The sequence below is a fragment of the Neopsephotus bourkii genome, unplaced genomic scaffold, assembly GCF_033783945.1.
Source record: "Neopsephotus bourkii isolate Nb327-2 ecotype Australia unplaced genomic scaffold, CSIRO-AGI_Nbou_v1 NB_1765, whole genome shotgun sequence".
NCBI classification, from domain to species: Eukaryota; Metazoa; Chordata; class Aves; order Psittaciformes; family Psittacidae; genus Neopsephotus; species Neopsephotus bourkii.
Genome location: NW_026902239.1, coordinates 7,013,055 through 7,031,034, shown reverse-complemented (window position 1 = coordinate 7,031,034; position 17,980 = coordinate 7,013,055). Strand labels below are relative to the sequence as shown.

At 36.9% G+C, this 17,980-nt stretch overlaps 1 protein-coding gene across 14 annotated transcripts in view; it reads right to left on the bottom strand.

Annotated features, from left to right (window-relative positions):
* The window catches only part of EPB41L2 (erythrocyte membrane protein band 4.1 like 2), a 102,373-nt gene that overhangs the window by 1,799 nt on the left and 82,594 nt on the right, over positions 1–17,980 (bottom strand). For 2 of the 14 annotated variants that reach the window (XM_061378367.1, XM_061378366.1), the window contains 10 exons: positions 16,956–17,018; positions 14,677–14,823; positions 13,204–13,308; positions 10,185–10,331; positions 9,161–9,214; positions 8,390–8,947; positions 6,421–6,543; positions 5,824–5,922; positions 3,745–3,825; positions 1,790–1,911 (listed from right to left, as the gene is read on the bottom strand). In XM_061378367.1, coding sequence (XP_061234351.1) covers positions 1,804–1,911; positions 3,745–3,825; positions 5,824–5,922; positions 6,421–6,543; positions 8,390–8,947; positions 9,161–9,214; positions 10,185–10,331; positions 13,204–13,308; positions 14,677–14,823; positions 16,956–17,018 — 1,485 coding nt within the window. In that variant the 3' untranslated portion in view covers positions 1,790–1,803. The remainder of the gene's footprint in view (positions 1–1,789; positions 1,912–3,744; positions 3,826–5,823; positions 5,923–6,420; positions 6,544–8,389; positions 8,948–9,160; positions 9,215–10,184; positions 10,332–13,203; positions 13,309–14,676; positions 14,824–16,955; positions 17,019–17,980) is intronic. The other 12 variants (XM_061378377.1, XM_061378370.1, XM_061378368.1 and 9 more) reach the window with 12 other exon arrangements.

The window sequence follows — 17,980 nt, the reverse complement described above, 5'->3', positions numbered from 1 at the left end:
CTACAGGAGGGCAATATGGGTCTTGCTGGTCCAAGACACAGAACATTCAAAGCACTTCAGTTGCCTGTGTTTAGACAGATTTTTTTTTTTTCCTTAGTAAGTGAAAGCCATCATCAGTCTAACAAGTCACCAGGTCTCAAATATAAGAGCAGCATGGAGAAATGTCTTCACTAGGCCTCTTATACTCTCTCACAAGCATTTCAGACCAAGAGCTGTAAGGCAACTGGCAAACTCAGACATGAGCATCTGACACTCTCAGATACACCGCAAACACCATTCTACAATACATATATTTCTTAAAAAAAAACAACACACCACCACAACCAAACCTCCCAAAACACCCTCAGCAGATGGAAGGAATTCTTTTAATTCTTTTTCACCCCAAATACAAAGTAGTTAAACATTTGATGAAGGCACGGAATCAACTTTGCAGCTGGTCGCTAATGTAAAAATGTGGGGCAAACCTGCCAAAATGGTTTCTTCCTCCCATGATTCAGTCCCTTCAAGAAAGGCATTGTTATAGGATATATATGGGATAGATTATGTTGGACACCTATTTGAAAGACATTTTTCTGGACTAAGGTAGCATGAAGAAACTGGCACATTCTGCATAAATAAAAAAGAAGAGGCAATCCCTACTCCCAAGACCTTTAAATTCACACCGATTAATTATAAATTAAGAATGTCATGATAGCACATACTACAACTGCAAATGCTTGCAAATCCAAATTATCACTTCTGGTGTTTTAGTGTATCTTTCTACCTTAGACTGTGCTATGTAAATGCTGAAACTGTGAGATGGATGGTTTAAGTGTGAACGTTTTAATGTTACTGTGTATCAAGGGACCAGTGAAACAACCCAAACCCCGGGCAAAAAAAAACAGATCTCCCCAGTACCACACAACATACAAGTCTCTAACTGGTCATATACATGTCAACAGTTGGCAATGTGTATTAGCTCTCCTTTCCTCAGCCACATAGACCCTCCATTCATATCCGGCTGCTAAAAAAACCACAAAACACTTGTGGGTAGATGAAATAAATCTAGGCTTTAGCCTGTGTCTTTCAGCGGAAAAAAAAACCCATCTATGATCAATAACCAGAGTTCAAGAAGAATCAGATTCCTTTTAATGATCACGTTTCACAGAGTAGGATTCACGAAGTGTGCTTTATATCCTCTCAACCTGATGCTTGCCTCTTTTCTCCTCTGGATTGCAGAACTGATACTCAACAGTGAAATCATCAGCCCTTTGGAAACCTGGGCACAGGAATAAAACTGATCTTCTCAACATGAGAAATTACCAGGATAATGAATACATCCTCCTCTCTTTATAGTAGCTTACATAAAACTTGGAATCGAGTTAGTGTCTCTTTTTTCATATATTTGTGGCTGTTCATGAATAGCACTAATAATATCTAGAAGTCTCCTGAAGCTGCAGGTTGAAGTTTATGACAGGTAAAACCCCTGCCCTTTTTAGCTAAATATACAGACTCATCGGTAAAAACCATCTCCCAGTGAAAACTTAGAACACTGCTTTTTAAACGTTATTTATTTTTAAATCTCTCCCATTCTCATGTAATCCTTTCAAACGAACCCTTCTCCTTGAATCCAAGTCTACAATTAAAAAACACCAAGTCTGAAAAATCTGAAGCTGCAGCTTCTTAACATCAACCACTGCAAAAAGCAAAGGAAATCTGATGCTCTATATTTTTTTCAGGCCTTTTATCACAGAACACAACAGAAAACTGATGCTGCATTTTAATATGCTCATTACATACATAAGCTTACCTGAAGTATTTGCTTTACTCTTCATCTTCCTCAGCGAGTTCAGTTTCTTTGTGCACCACTACTCTTGTGACAGACATGTCAGGGTGCTGTTCTTTGGCTTCTTTGATTGCCTGTGCCAGGGCCTGCAAATGTATTTGAAATATGTAACGGCAGCAGCAAAAGGTCATTCATGTGGGAACAGAGAATGGGAGAGTAGCATAAGAAATTCTGGTTATAATGGTTGTAATTGTTGAGAATTCTAAAGTCCTAACTTCAGAGGTCTCAGGGATAAAAAAAAGAAACAAACCAAAACCAAAAAACCCAACAAAAACCAAACAAGCGAAAAACAAAACCACAAAAAAACCCAAACCAACCCCCAAAACACGAAATCCAACCAAAAATGCCAAAATACTATGCTAAAAATTCACCAGAATTTCAAGGCAGTAACAAATAACTGTATCCTGTAACTTTTCTTGCTTATCTATCATCTTAAAGAGATGTACCAATATACAGAACTGGCAGTTGGATTAGATGATTGTTGTAGGTCCCTTTGAACTGATCTATGCTATGCTATATAAAGTTTTACAGCCAACCACATAAGAGCACCCCCGGAAGCAGAACAGGCAAAAGAGCACTTGGGACCTCCTATTCTTTCCCCTGATCTAAAACCTATTTCAGTGAGCTGTATTACTGCTGGAACACAACACGAAACAAAAAAGAAGAAACTGGAAGGCATTCCAGAGCAACAGTAAGCTCACTCTTCACCTTAGTATCGACCACAACTGGAAGAAAACCTGAATATACTAAAAGCAGCAAGAAAAAGATAATGTAACAAAAAGGTTTATCTTGAAGGTTTATCTTGATTTTTAAAAGTGACAATTTCCTGAGCCACAGGTGGTAAGAGGGAGAAGAAATTCCTAACTCTGAAAAGAGATTGGAAACACCAGAATTAGCCACCTTAACTATTATATGATAATGAATCTGAAGTCCTATTAAGGAAATATGTACAGAAGAACAGTGTCCATTTGGAACAATACTGATGTTTGCTGATGTATTCATCCTAACAGTTTTTTATTAGTTCACCTATGTCAAGTGTAATCCCTGTAGTACAAATGAAGACTGAAAAGAAAGCGAGTATTGAGACTTAAGAATCAGTGTCTATAATCAAACAATAAACAGTGAAAAAGCCTTAAATCTCTAATTGTTAAATTACAATAATGCAAGCATTCATATTCAGAAACTTCAAATTAAAATATTATTTTTCTATTGAAAATTGCTTTAATGATGTAGAGAAGTAAAAGACAAAAGAATAAACATCCAGCATGTAATTTGTGCATTTAAAGAATTCCATATGCACTGAAGAAAAAGTGATATATTTCTTAAATCTGTTAAAAGTTACAGCTGCTTTCAACTTCAGTGACTGTACTTTATACTTCTTTTCTCATTATTTTTTTACTTCATTACCCACTTAAAACAAAGAGGGGCTTAGAGAATTGTCTGGTATATTAAAGATATTGTGTGACCTTTCTGGACGTCTGAAGAGCATGTGCAAGGCAAACAAGAGCCATGCCCAAGGCCTGTCATATAATTATGAGCTTCAAGAAAAGATTCAGCTTGTCAAGAGCCACTTTCTGGAGGCAAATCAAAATGTGAAATTAAATTCCCCAAGAGCTCTCAGTATATTACAATCAAGAAGTTAAATTAAATCCTATTATGTTGATTTGTGTAGCTTTCATGAAGTTAGATTTTGTGTAGCTTTCATGAAGTTAGAATTGAATTCACTGCAACTTTAGGTAGAAGGTATTCACAAAACATTATCATTTCGACAACTTTGCCACAATTAACAGCCTCAGGGTCTTTATATGCCCTCTTATTCAGCTTCTGTACCTTGCCCAATTTTCAGGTTCTGAAATACTGTGTAGATCTCACTGGACTACACAAAGCACACTGTAAGTGTTAACAGCTTACATACTTACCTCATCATGGTCAATATCTGCATCTCCAGTAATGACAATGCGCTTCTCAATTCTTGTTTCTGACACCCCACCTTTTACCATCTACAGATGGCACACACACACACACACAAAAAAAAAAGGAAGAAACCATCCGTGTAATTATTCCATATTGCCACAAAGCACTCATTTATACTGCACTGAAGCAAATATATTTCTGTCACTGAGTTACAATTAGTAGTATTATTGGTGCTAAAATATCTTTTCTTTTTTCGGTTACACAGTAAGTCACATTCCAGCTACTGCTACACTTGTCAATGAAAAAGCAATAGAGAATTCCTTCTGTTACAGGAGCCCAAGTCTGAACAGATGTAGATACGCAGACAATCTGGAATTCCAGATTCTTCCACCATATAAATCTAGCAACCAGGAAATTCCACTAGTCTTTCATTTGATTTCAACAATGGTCCATTTCTCAGCCTCTGAAGAAACCTATGCCATTAAATACAAAGATGATCTCATTTTCAGGTCTGCCACTCATGGACCTTAGTGAGATATTTTCAACATATTTCACACTGATGGAAATAATATTATGCTATGTTTCTTACACCAAGGATCAAATTTTAGCTTACAGAAAAAAATCTCACAGAAATAGCATTATATGCTGTTGTTTTTTCATTAATAAGCCTGTATTAGAGAAAAGAACTAGTACTTAAGATACACTGACCATATTAGAAAAGGTCTAAGATGACTTTAAGAACATCATTATAATATTAAAACTATTTTGGCAGGTCCCTTTATCAATAGTGAACAGTTTGGATGTAAAATACAAAGTTAGAGGAGAAAATTCAGTCTGTTGAATTGGTGATAAGCAGTCAGTAAGAAAAGATAAGTATCTGCTGCATTATGGCAATCCCAGTCATTTTTTAGTAGAAGACTAAACCAGAACCATTTTCTTTAATAGTTCCTTCCAAAAAGCAGCATTATTTGACATCTGAGCTTGACAAGCAAATGTACACTTCCCCAAAAGGGAAGCAAGAGACTGAAAAGGACCTGTTGTCTCATCTGTATAAAAACCCATACATTTTGAATTCTGAGCTTACTTTATTTCATGTGATTTTATCTGATAACTTTCCAACATCCCCTTTCCGCTGTCATTCTGTGAGTACAATTTTCAATCTTAAAAATATTTAAAATTGAATACATATCAAGTAAGCAGTGAATTACTGTTCCACTTTCTGATGAAGTGAAAATTCTTGTCTTGAGGGGGGAAAAAAAAGCCCACCTTAGATTTCCTTCTTCCCTTTTGCTTTACCCTAACAATGCTTTCTGTAATTTTCTTCGAAAGCTATGTTAAGAATTCAAAGACAAGAATTCAAAACTGTGTTGTTGTTGGGGCACACCTAAAATGTGATAAATATTTGCATAAATAATTACAATAACCATCATCATCACTATCACACTTTGTTAACATACTCTGGCATAAACACTACACAAGACTGTTCTATTAAGATCAAGTTTTTCTTTCCTTTTCAAGCATGGAATGCAGAGCATATAATTCAGCACCAAAATATGTTTGCAGCTTAACCTAGTGGTGTGATCTGTTTTTAAATATGCTCTAAACCTAGCAGGACAAGGATCAACACAAAGGCTGAGAAAACATTGTTTCAGTTCATTCTAATAACTGATGCCATTAGCAGAACCGCTGTGGACCGCAGGCAAATCAGTTACATTAACAAACATTCTGTAAGATATCAGTTACTGATGACAGGACTGGAACCATAAAAATTTAGGTACATACTCATCTGTCAAACACACAAATAAGACCTATATTAAATACTAAAAAACCTAATCGCATCTTTCTCCCTTTCCCTGCCCTGTTCCCAGACACCCCTGCTTGTGTATTAGGGCTCTTCTGTTAATAATCTTTGCACAGGAAGATTAACTCAACACATGCCTGGAATGACTCCAATCCGTTTCAATTCAACTTTCTTCAATAAATTAGCAGAGTGTGCTTGTTTTGGCTTACTTCATGTAAGACTCTATTTTGAGGGTTTGTTGTTTGGGTTTATTTTAGTTCAGAAAGACATTATTGTATTTTACCTTTGTGATGTGTGTGGTTGTTGTAGTAGAAATTGACTCTGATGTAATTGTCTGTGCACTCAGCAGCACACCAGCATTGCCACCAGCACTGCCATCAAACTGTAAAGAGGAAAGAAAAAAAGAAAAAACTGGTTTACTTATGAAACACATTCTTCAGTTCCGTCAGAACTGAAATCTAAATAGAAGCCATCCAAGTTTACCAAGTCATAGGTTACCGTTCATTCTTGCCAAAAATTTAGGAGCAAAGTTACAGGTTCCTTTCAGGAGCAAGAAGGTATTTTAACAAAGTTTCCATAAATTATACATTTCCAAATTTATACATTTATAATTTCCAAAATGACATATTTACAGGCAGCAATAAAATCCTTTTATTAAAAAAAATTGCCAAACCCAACAAAACAACCACTTAGAACTTCAGAAGTAATACTGCGTCTACAAACATTTCACTTACCTAAATCATAGTCAAAGTACAATTTTAGCTGTTAGAAAAAAAGTAGAGGCTTTTGAAAAGCTTTTTTTGGACAATATCTATTCTGATCTATAAGTAACTGGAATTAAAACCAGCCTGCAAGCGATGCAATAACCCAGCCACCATACCTGTGGAGATTCATATGTGATAGTTTTAGTTTCTGTCTGAACAATTGGAACTTCTTTAGTGGAGATTTCAGTTCTCTGTGCAGCATCTGAAATGGTTACCATCTCTGTTTTCACTACTGGAGGCTGTGGTGTGAGAAATAGCCAGTCAATTCAAGAGACAGAAGAAGGTTTGTAAAGTGGACCAGGAAAACACAACCATAAATTCAAAGAAATTATAACAGTAAGATAAATATTTGACTGTCTTCAGAATGAAAAAAGCATGCAATAAGTAAGCAAAGTGAAATGAAGACTAATAAACCAGCCCTGTTACTTCTACACAACATGATAGTAAATTCTAATGTCCTAGTAACCTTGGCAATGTTCTGTTTTAGCCAATAGTACATATCACAGAAGGCAACTGCTAAAAGCAAGCTGCAACACAGGCACGGGAAAATGTTTAAAAGTGTATGACTAGCAAAAAAAAATTAAAAACCTCAGTTTGCATAAAGAAGCTGATAGCTAGCTCAGATGGATAACTTTCATACTACACCTCATCTGAAAAAAAAATCTATCATTACTCCTTCACCGTAGATAAGGACTAGGAATTCCAAGTTTAACTTTTAAACATGTACTACTTCTGACAACTGGATTTTAAGCAGTCTCTATTCAACGTAATAATTCTGGAAATCAAATGCTTCTATTTACAACAATCCTAAAAAGCCATTTTAACCACTGGTGTTCTCTGCAGTATCACAAAGAGAGCATTAACCTGGGGCCTACAAGCCAGTGAGCTTGTGACTTATTGGAGCAGATTTTCAATATATTTAAGAACTTTTAAAAAATCTAGTAAAGCCTTCTGCTATTTTTCTAGATGCATGGGTTGCTATCTCCCATTGATTTGGGATGCACAGGGGAGAAATCCCAGGGAAAAAAAGTATCCCTTTTGTTCCCTCACACATATATGCACACACAGCAGCCCTTTCCCTTTTTTCTTTAAGCTAGCTATGGTTTTGGGAAGCACGAATGCCTGCAACTTCACGAGGTCTTATAAACCAATTCTTTCTCATCATTGATCAGAACACTTGTATGTGCTTAAGACTACAAAAGAAACAAGGTAAGCAGTTTGGAAATTAAGTGTAAAGAAAAAAAATACTTGCCACCATTACAACAACAAGCAAGTCAATAACCATGAAAAAACCCACCCAGCTGTTGAAGAACTCAGCAGAGTATCATGCCAACTTTAGAAAGAAATCATCTCCATGCTTCATTTTCTTCCCCTTCTGCTTCTTTATACAATTTTCTCAGTAACAAACCCTTGTTTGGCTTAAAACAACTGATTTTGAGACTGGAACCCATGCATGCTTCCCTAAGTATCTACTGCACCAGAACACTTCATCATAAGATTGTGATATATGCCTTATCGCTTTACAAAGTGGTGGTCTCACCTATGCAGTTTCTAACTGTACTTACTCTAGTCTATAAATCTGTGACATATTTTAAAAGGGAAAAAAAAAAGGGGGTGGGGGGAGGGGCGTGCAAGAAGAGCGTTGAGTAATGAGGGGGAAAAAGGAATAAAAATTTTTGTCAGGTGCTTTCTAATTTCAATTGCTTTCCAATCACAATTACATGTCACGGACGTGTCAAAACCAACTGACAAATAGACAAGACGAGACGTAAAACATTGGAAACACGTAAGTAATACAGTATGTTTGTGCGTATAAAATAAGGGGGGGAGGCATAAAAAAGGAGATATCAGTCTTCAGAAGGTTTGCCTTACTGGTGGTTCTCACTCAGTTCTAGCAAAAAGTCAGAAACCATAACAAAAGGAGACAGAATTTCACTGCCCATCAATGGTTTCCCCTTCCAAATGATCTAAATCTTGTTGGATGCCTGAAGAGCTGGAGGAATAGGAGAAGAAGAAAGGCAGGTATATTTTCACCCCAAGAAATATCTCTGCTTAATCTAGTTGTCAAACTGTTCTACCATTTACCTCAGAACAACAAATTATTTGTGGTGCAACATCAATGTCAACATGAGACACATCTCCATTGAGTTTGAGCTGTTCTTCCTCTTTTTCTTCACCTAAATCTTGCTTAATTTCCTCTGACAAAATCTTCTCTGTAGCTACGGCAACTGCATTTTCCTGGACCAAATCTTCAGCTGTAACTTGTGAATGCTCAACTGGTACACGTAGATTACTGCTTTCTGGTGTGGCCTCCACATGCTGTATTTTTTCTTCACCTTCTTTCCTCTTCATGTCTTCCTCTTCTTCCTGTTCTTCCCTGATGACTTCCTCAATTGCCCTGTGATGTGGCTGGTATTCTCCCACCTCTTCATCCTCACTCTCACTACTACTGCTGCTGCTGCTACTATCTGATGGCAATGAGGAAGAGTCCTTTTTTGACAGATGATCCACCTTACATGTTTCCCCAGCATCAGTGGCAACTTGTATTTTCCCATTGTCGGTTTCATCTATGAGTATTACTTCTTCTATCCCAACCTCTGCCTGCTTCTTCTCCTCCACTATGTCAAGAGTCTCATGTGAACTCTGCACAAAAAACATGGATGAGGAAAAACAAAAGTAGGGTATATGAATAAATTAAAATGGTGGAAAAAAAATTAGCTGATGGCTGTTTCGTGTCATGTAGAAGACAAAAGATGGTTGTGATGGTTAACTGAAAAAGGAAGGAAAGAAAGAATGAAGATGGATTGGAAGAATTAGAGCCAAACTTAACCGTGGAAAAAAAAAAATCAGTAGAACCTTATCAGCATCGCTGATTCCAGTACACGGCCCTTCTGCTCTGGAAGCATGCCTCTGTGAAACAAAAAAGCAATCAGAGGAGAAAAATCAATGCATAACCCCTTTCAACAGTGCAATAGCCTCCAAGCAAGCTTTTAAGAATGTATATACGTGATACTAGACAGATAATGCATATTCACTGCAAGTTTCACATAGAACTATGCTCATTTCCTTCTTTGTTGAAACATTCCACTCAAAAGTACAAATTACAGATATTACTAACTTGCATAAGAATTTAATTATGAAAAATTGAAAATAAAAGCATGAATGCACTGGCCAGTGATGCTACTGAGGCAGTTATTTCTATCAGTTAAAAGAATAATTAAGAATAAAGAATAAGTAAAAAAACCCAAACAACCAAACAAATCATCAACCCAAGCATATTTAGTGTTCTACTATCTATTTATCATCACACAAAATACAAAAATACTTTATTTAAGATTTTATTAGTTGTTCATCTTTGGTCTGTTACTTTATGAAAGCTAATAGATAGCAAGGAGGGAACTATTTAGGCTTGTATGCTATCAGAATAGCCGTAGCTAATTACTGAGCTGATCTCATTAGGATTCAGTTTGGAACCAAAATGATGAGATTAAAGCAGTTATATTAGTATGTGCTCTGTAATAGAATGCTATGTGGTGGTTACTCCAGAAAGCCCATGATAAACTATGCATTAGGTAGTATTTTTGATGCAAGGTATGTTTAGTGAACAGTTTGCAGCAAAAGTTGAATTCAAATGAAAAATCGACACCATCTGTGACTTAATCCTAGTGAAGCACCTACCAAGTGTAAGGCAGCACTGCTGGTGATGCTTAACCAAGCATCAAGTGGTACTTCCTGAGTGCTGCAGATACAGAATTAAGATCTCTAGCCGGATCTCTCTCCCCTCTAACACCAGCCCAGTGTCTTGACAGACAAGTGAGCTGCGGGCACCCTTTCCGGCATTTTAATGCTTTGGGTCTGAGAGGAGGACGGGGGGATGCACCTGGGGCGGCGGCGCGGCCGAGGCGGTAGTCTCTTCCCCCGCAGCGCCCTCTGCTGGCCCAACGCTGGCGGCGGCGAAGGGCCCTCTGGTGCCAGCGCAAAAGCCCTCCTTACTAAATAAAATGGACGTAATCTCCTCTTCTAGGCTCTAGATGAGTCAGAGAAGGGAAAGGAAAGAATTAAACAGTGACAGACGGAGCGGCAGCGACCTACAAATGAAAGGTTTCGCAAGACAGACACGTAACAGAGCAAAGGATTCGGCTGGGAGAACACTGAAGGAGCACTGCAGGGCACAGAGTCCCAGGCGGTCGAAGAACAGACAGGACAGGAACAGTTACCACCAACCACAGCACACAACTGTACTCTAATGCTGCATCTCTCCACCATGCAACTCATACCATAAGCATTAAAAATATTAACCCTTCCATGGACTTCCCAAACGGAACACTTAGCCAGCAATTCCATATTTACTAGTGGCATTTTGCTTTTTTTAAAATTCATTTTTAACAACCTTCTGATGCCCAGCTGGCTCAGAGCTTTAGGATATTCAGCTATATATACTCTGAATAATACACACCCACAACACTGAAACGAGGTTTCCTTTATATGTTATATATATGAGGTTTTTTTTCAAATGCTTACATCACATAAGCAAATTTGTTTCTGTTAAAGAATCTGGTTTCAAAAAGCCTTCCCCATTCTACTGGGAAAAAGTGTTTAATCAAACACATGAAAAGGGTATGTTGCTCTAAAGCACAAATTATTTTCATTGTCTGGTCTATTTTCTGTAGTGTTACAAATCCATGTAACAAAGCAAACTTTTAAAATTCATGTGGGTACAAGCCTGTGAAAAGGCTAAAATTATTCATTCCAGTTTTTCTTCCACAAGGTCTTCTATTAAGTTAGAAGTAAAACCAGTTAAAATTAAAAGCCAGTAATGTAAAATAATAGCCAACATGGTCATAACATACATCTTGACAACATTCAAGAAGATAGATTTTTGTCTTAAAAAATGGTACTACAGAGAATCACAGCAGAAGCACATGCCAGAAGAAAGCCAAGGTGCCATGCAAACAACTGTGGTCCATGTGGACTCAGTGTGTGAGTAGCAATGTAGAATCTGAACTGACATAAGCTGCAACGTGCTACTGTGCGTATCCTATAACACATATGGCATGCAGAAGAATAGAGAGGGAAAAGAAAAAGAATCCCTATATTTTTTTCCCTACAATAAAGCTTAAAGTGTATTTCAAAGGTGGCTAAGAAGAGTTAACTGGAATGCAATTTACTGAACTCTGCCCTCCTGCTGCATTCAAAATCCATCCGTGCAATGTGTTCCTCAGCCCCACTTTCTTTGCCTAGTTTAATGTGTCCAATGTTCATTTATTAAGAGATTACACCAAAAGACAAAAATGTTCATGATACTCCTACTGTACTCCAGTACCTCAGGTTTTCTAACCACTCAAAACAATGAAAAAAAGGGGTGGTGTGGGGGGAAATTATCAAAGTGGTATGTGGTCAGACTGCATGCATTTATTTGTCTCTCCACACATATAAATACATATATAATTAAGAGAAGCACATACCGCCCATTGTTTTTGCATTTTACCACATTCATATTTTTAGGTCTTATAATCTTTTAAAAGGAAAACCCCAATCATGCAATTTGTTTGATAACGTAACTCCCATTCCCTAAGAGGGCATATACTAAAAATTATTAAAATGTATAGATAGAATTGGCACTTTTCCTCAAATTACTGTAGCTGCAATACTGTATCAGTCTGTGAAGATGTTTAAATTCCTGGCAAATTCCTTCTGGTACATAGTCATAAACACTAACATGAAATACTGTTTACAAGCAGTGGGCAGAAGAGGATATATTACAAGAAAGTAAAATATCGTGGGCACCTATAACATAACATTTCACACATTTGTGACATACATATCAATGGGTCACAAGTTCTCTTCTAATTAAGTCACAGATGTTGTGCATTTGTGGGAGTACAGCAATACAGAAGTATAGTGGCACTAACAAGATGTACCCAAAATAACATTTCTCATATGCAAAAATATACTTATTTGCAAGCATTTTCACTGGAGCAAAAGACGGAAAAACAGAAAGAATATTAGCAGTGGTATGTATCCCTGCTTTATTCTGGTATATTGTCTAGCTATCCTAAAAGACAGGAAACACAGTCCAGCAATAGGACTGAGCAATGTAGTTTTGTCTACTAATGCCAGCAAGTTTATAAACCAGGAATAACAAAAGCACTTGAACACAACCTTCTCTATAGCCATCAAAAATATTTCAGGCTAGAAATACTGTGTTTCACAAACCTCTTATCTATATATGTTACTGGAACAGCTTCACATTAACATACTTTTGTCCCAGTTCATAAGTGATAGAAAACAGTCCAAAGGTGATTTAAAAAAGTAACATCACAATTGCCACCCATCATCACTATACACTGGTAGTAGCCCCCCATTGGTTATCTAGTGTTTTTCACCACATAGATGTTAAACCAGCTTATGTGGAGGAAACCTCCCTCTTTTCCCAAATGAGGAGAGAGGTACAGAAGTGTGGAGATACTCACAACCAGGTTGCCTTTGAAATTAAGCTGCTTCTACAGCATTATTCATTTGAATAATGATTACATAGTGTACAAGTAAAACAAAATCTCTTGTGTGAAGCTGTCAAATAACTCCAATTATTTCCATATAGAATGGAAATAACATGTTTTGTTGTCATCCTAGCCCCATCAAATACAGTAATTTTCCAGCAAAAAATCGGTTTTCTTTTCAATAGTATCCATTCAGAACTTCATGGTGTTTAAGCAAAATGTTGCTGGCTTTCATGTATGTGTGTATACACAGAGATCCTGCTTTACAACTCAACCTTCGCTTTCAGTACTAGCTTAAAAAAAAAGTTGTCTCCATCAGGCAGAAAAGAAAAAGAAAGAAGTGCCCAAGCTAGCCCAGAGCAGATACAGCAAAAAGCCAGTAGGTTTCAGGGCAGCCACCTTATCAGTTTCCTCTGGTTTTGCTCCAGCAATCCATGGCATTGCACTCCATTGCATCTCCTTCCCAGGCAGCGTTTTCACTTGGAAAATGTGGTCTCCTTTTTTCTATTTGGTTTCCAGTTCATAAAACCAGTGTAAATCAACAAGCAATGAGACAGACATACACTGTACATAAGCATAAAACCAAACCATCTGAAACTGACAGAACATACTAGATAAACAAAAATACTGAGATAAAGTAACTTGGAGGGGCTCCAACTTCAATACAAAGAAATCAACACAGGAAATACATACAACCATATAATAAAAATTAAGTTATGTTTTTACATAAATGGCTATAAAGATTTTTTTGTTAAATAGACAATAAATGAATCAATGTATTGTAGCCAATTGAAAATTAGACCAACTTTTGTACCTATGTATATACCACTATATGAAGAACTATTTGGGAGCTATTCAGAAATTTGAGGGGTAATTTCCTGGCAGTAACCATAAATAAACAAAATACTCATTAAAGAAGTGATCCATACAGTTATCTGTAGGCACATATTCACAGTTCAGATTCCTTAAATCTCTTATTGAAATAATGTCTTATTAACAAAAATAATTTGGTAACAGCAAGCAAGCTTAACTGAGGCAAAAGTTCACCTCTCTAGGAACTGAAGAGAATACACCTAAGAATTTAATGGGATAGGTCAACATTACATTTAGGAGGGAAGGGTAAGAACAGTGGTGAAAATAAAGGGTAACAACAGAAGATAAAGTGATTATTTTTGAAGACTGATTCGCTCTTTTACTTTATGAAAGAAGCAACAAATAACTCCACATAAACCTAGAAGTTTCACAACAGCAAGAGAAATTTGGGTAATTTTCTTGCCACAGGCATTCCGGGTGATAGCTGTTAAGAAAACTGTTTTTCAAACTGATGTTTTAAGGTTCAGGAAGGAAGGAGGTATACAGAAAAGTAGATAAATTCATTTTACAGACTTTTGGAGATTGAGTAGATTTTTAACAAGTACATTAAATACATCTCAAAGAAGTCATCAGTGTAAATTAACTGATCGTATAAGGTCCTTCTGAAACAACACACAGGCTGTGTGTTTGTTTATGCATATGCTGTGTATGAAGAGTCAAAGAGTAGGAAAGTTCTACTGTCACTGAAATATTATCTCCATGAATGTGTGTAAGGAAGAGTAAAATTTCAGCTGTCCTTAACACACAAAAAAATACTGCCATTGCCTCAATTTTTTTTCCAGTGATGCGAATTAAGTTGCTCTTGTAGAACAATAAAATCCCACACATTATTTAAAGTCAGGCTCAATGGTAAGTAAGTGCTAAAAAGTTAACGTATACTTAGTATATACAAATATCACATTAGCCAAACAAAGTGTTAATCCAAAGGACAAACTGCATTACTGTATTACATACAGGGTTGTATGAAACGCATGTGGACAAGTGTCAGCAGTGACATACCCCTTGTGTCTGTAGGGACAGAGGTGTGATACGCCGCTTTTCCCACTCATTTGGGCGTGGTTCAGGTGTGGATTCCATGAAATTGCGCTTGAGCTCACTAATGCTAGCCTGGTGTTTCAATAAGTCGTCCTGGGTCTTATCCAGGTCCTAGCAACCCGCAACGTAAAACAAGGTAGGACAAAACGTAACGACAAAAGCAAACTTAACTGGGAAAAAAAAAAAAAAGGGGAAAAAGAAACCAAACCAAGGAAAGTGCCTTGTGTCTGAAGAGTTTCACTTCTCTGGAGTGCCTTGAAATAAAAAAGTTTAAGGCTATGAGGGAGCCAAGATTTATTTGGGTTTGTTTTTGTAATGAAGGGCCACTCACACACTGTTTCTTCCGTATTTTAGGGCAAAGGAAAAATAATGCTGTGCATGGTTATTTAACAGAGGGCTATTTTCACATAAAACGTGAAACTACCAAGCCTCTGACTCAACCATAACTTCCAGTAGTTACTGGTTTTCACCTAAAATTTGTAAGTCCAGAAGCAAACACTTTGGGATATTGTACCACAAACATTACTGAAGGTAGCTGTAAGAAACAACAGTCTAACCCAAGAAGCATTATAAAAACGCATCTTTCTTGATATTACAAACTCCATGAAAAATACTACTGCAAAGGCAATGCTACAGGGCCAAACACGTAAGTAACTAACATTTGCTCAGCTTCAGAAGGACTACTCATTGTACCTGTCATATATGCTTAAACTTACTGGAAGGATGAGATTTAGAGACTTAAAGCCTGGTATCTACCAATTTGAGAACCTGACAGCAGACACACCATTCAAGTAGGGACAGTTTTTGTGCACACTGATATCAAAGGGGTGTTCTCTCTAAATTGCACCTACATAGGCAAGTGCCAAAGGGGACACCACAGCATGAATACTGAATTATATTTTGCAATGATTGAGGCCAAGCTGCAGCACCTTGGATCAAATAACTACAAGCTAGTCTTTCACTTTGTACCAGATACAGGAGCAGACACAAGGATCAGGAGCTGTGCAGGAACATAACTGTTCTGGTAGGCACTTTTAACCTAGGACTAACGAACGAGACAATAGATATGTGCCCCTAAAGTATGTACTTTCTGAGTGAAGTAAATCCTTATGCCAAAGGCATTATATTACAAAACTGAAGCTCGTAACAATCATGTCATTATTTTAAGACCTGACACAAGGCACATTTCTTGGATTTGATTAAAGCACAATTATGCAACACACACTCAGTGCTTTAGTAAGTTACATACAAGCAAAGTTTCAATAGCAATCAGAAGCTGCATAAAGCCAGAAAACATATTAGTTGGGTTATTGCAATCCATACATCTCCTTATTACAGAACAAACCCAATGATTTTTTTAAAAACCTAATTTTTGTGACAAAGGGAATTACTTATAGCCCATCTGCATGAATAAAATAAATGAATGACGTTTAGACAAAGGATTTTCCGAAATTTCTTCCGTTTCTATCTTATGTTAATAACCACAAGTTAAATGATAATGATTATAAGTACAGTCTTTGATAAAATAATCCAGACTAACAAACTATATGGAAATCCAGTGACAAAGCAGTATGCATTAACATACTGTCCAAAGCTCTTTTGTTGTTGCTCATCTTCAATGAAAACCAACCTTTAGGAAGATTACTTCCATTTGAAAAGTGAAAAAAATATTTCAGAAGCATATCTAAACATTCTCTTTAAAAATCTGATGCTCACATACATTTCTGAAAACTCCTACAATCAATCAACATCAGGACCACAGTTAGTTTTTCCATACTTCTACCACTGCTTGTGTCTCGCTAACTCCGTTTATTCACATAATGTATATGATAAAGGTTGATTAAACTGGCAAAAACTAGATACCCCGTTTACCAGAAGATGCCCACATTGAGAAGCAATGTACAAAAAAAAACATTTAGGATTATGAGCTGGACCCAAGTGTTTGCTTTATCTAAACAGGGCTAGTATTCCCAGTTGCCACCTTGAAAGCACCTATCAAAAATACTAAAAATGTACACTGAACTTTCAAGCTGAAGTTTTTTTTGTTTGTTTGGATATTTTTGGTGGTTTTGTTTGTTTTGAATATAAACTCAGAAACTAGAAAAGTGACATGCAACATTTCCAAGCTGTTTTTCCCCCATGCACTTCATGCACTGTGTCTGTACAGCCTGCAAGTGACCTCCCATCCCGTGCAGCCTGGCAGCCCGTGAGAAGGAAAAGTGTTGCTTAAATTATATACAAACCTCCAACATTAAATTGCTATGTCTGACATAAATATTTTCCCCGTCTACTCTCAAGGAACTGCTCTGTAAAATTAAGCCACAAAAAAAAAAAAAAAAAAAAAGATAACATAAAATGTACCAGCAAATAAATAAAGAAGACCCTTAGAATTACAGTTAAATAAAGGAAAAAAAAAAAAAAGGCAAGGTGAAAAGGCACTATTCAGACTAAAACCACAGAAAGCTCAGGGTGCTATCAAAGCAGGCAGCTACAGCCAGATTTAACTGTAAAAAAACACAACCATGCACCTTCTGCTGTGCTTCCTCCTCTTCATATTCCACCTGTGTGTGCACATGGCAAAATCAGCAAGAAAAGGAACTGTTAACACATGCTTCCAGCCCAACACAGAGGTTTCATCTCTTTATAAATGCTGCAAAGCGTGCTGTATTTACAGACCTTTACTGTTTCGGCCCCAGATGTTGAAATTATTAAGCGGCTTTGGTCTTCCTTCACCTACATGTAGTAGAATGGCTGAAGCAATATTTGGCATAAGTGGCATGAAAAATGGAAGTTTCACACTGTGTCCCTTTCTTGCTGTACTTTACAGTGTTTTCCCAGATGGAAAGTTAAGAATGAGTAAAGAAAAAAGAATAATGATATGCGTAATTTCTGTGGGAAGCGCTTTCAACTCCGCAACAAGTTGATGTGAAAATGGAACCTAATGGAAGAGTTTGGTAAGAGAGTCTAGGATTCAAGTCAAACACCTATATATCTAGATGTATATACAGAAAGTATTTACAAAGTGCCTTAATTATTTTAAGGATATTGCAGTCTTGGGATACTTATTTGCACACTCCCCATTTTTAGGTGAATATATTCTTCCTCAAACTGCAATGCACTCATCAGAAATGATAGATGATCTTATCTGACCTACAAGTATTCTGAAATGCCTGATGGAACACAACTGTTTAAAAAGCAAACAGCTTCACAGTTTTTCCACAGGTATCACTATCAACTGCTAGTCTTAGGAAAACAAGTATTTAGAATT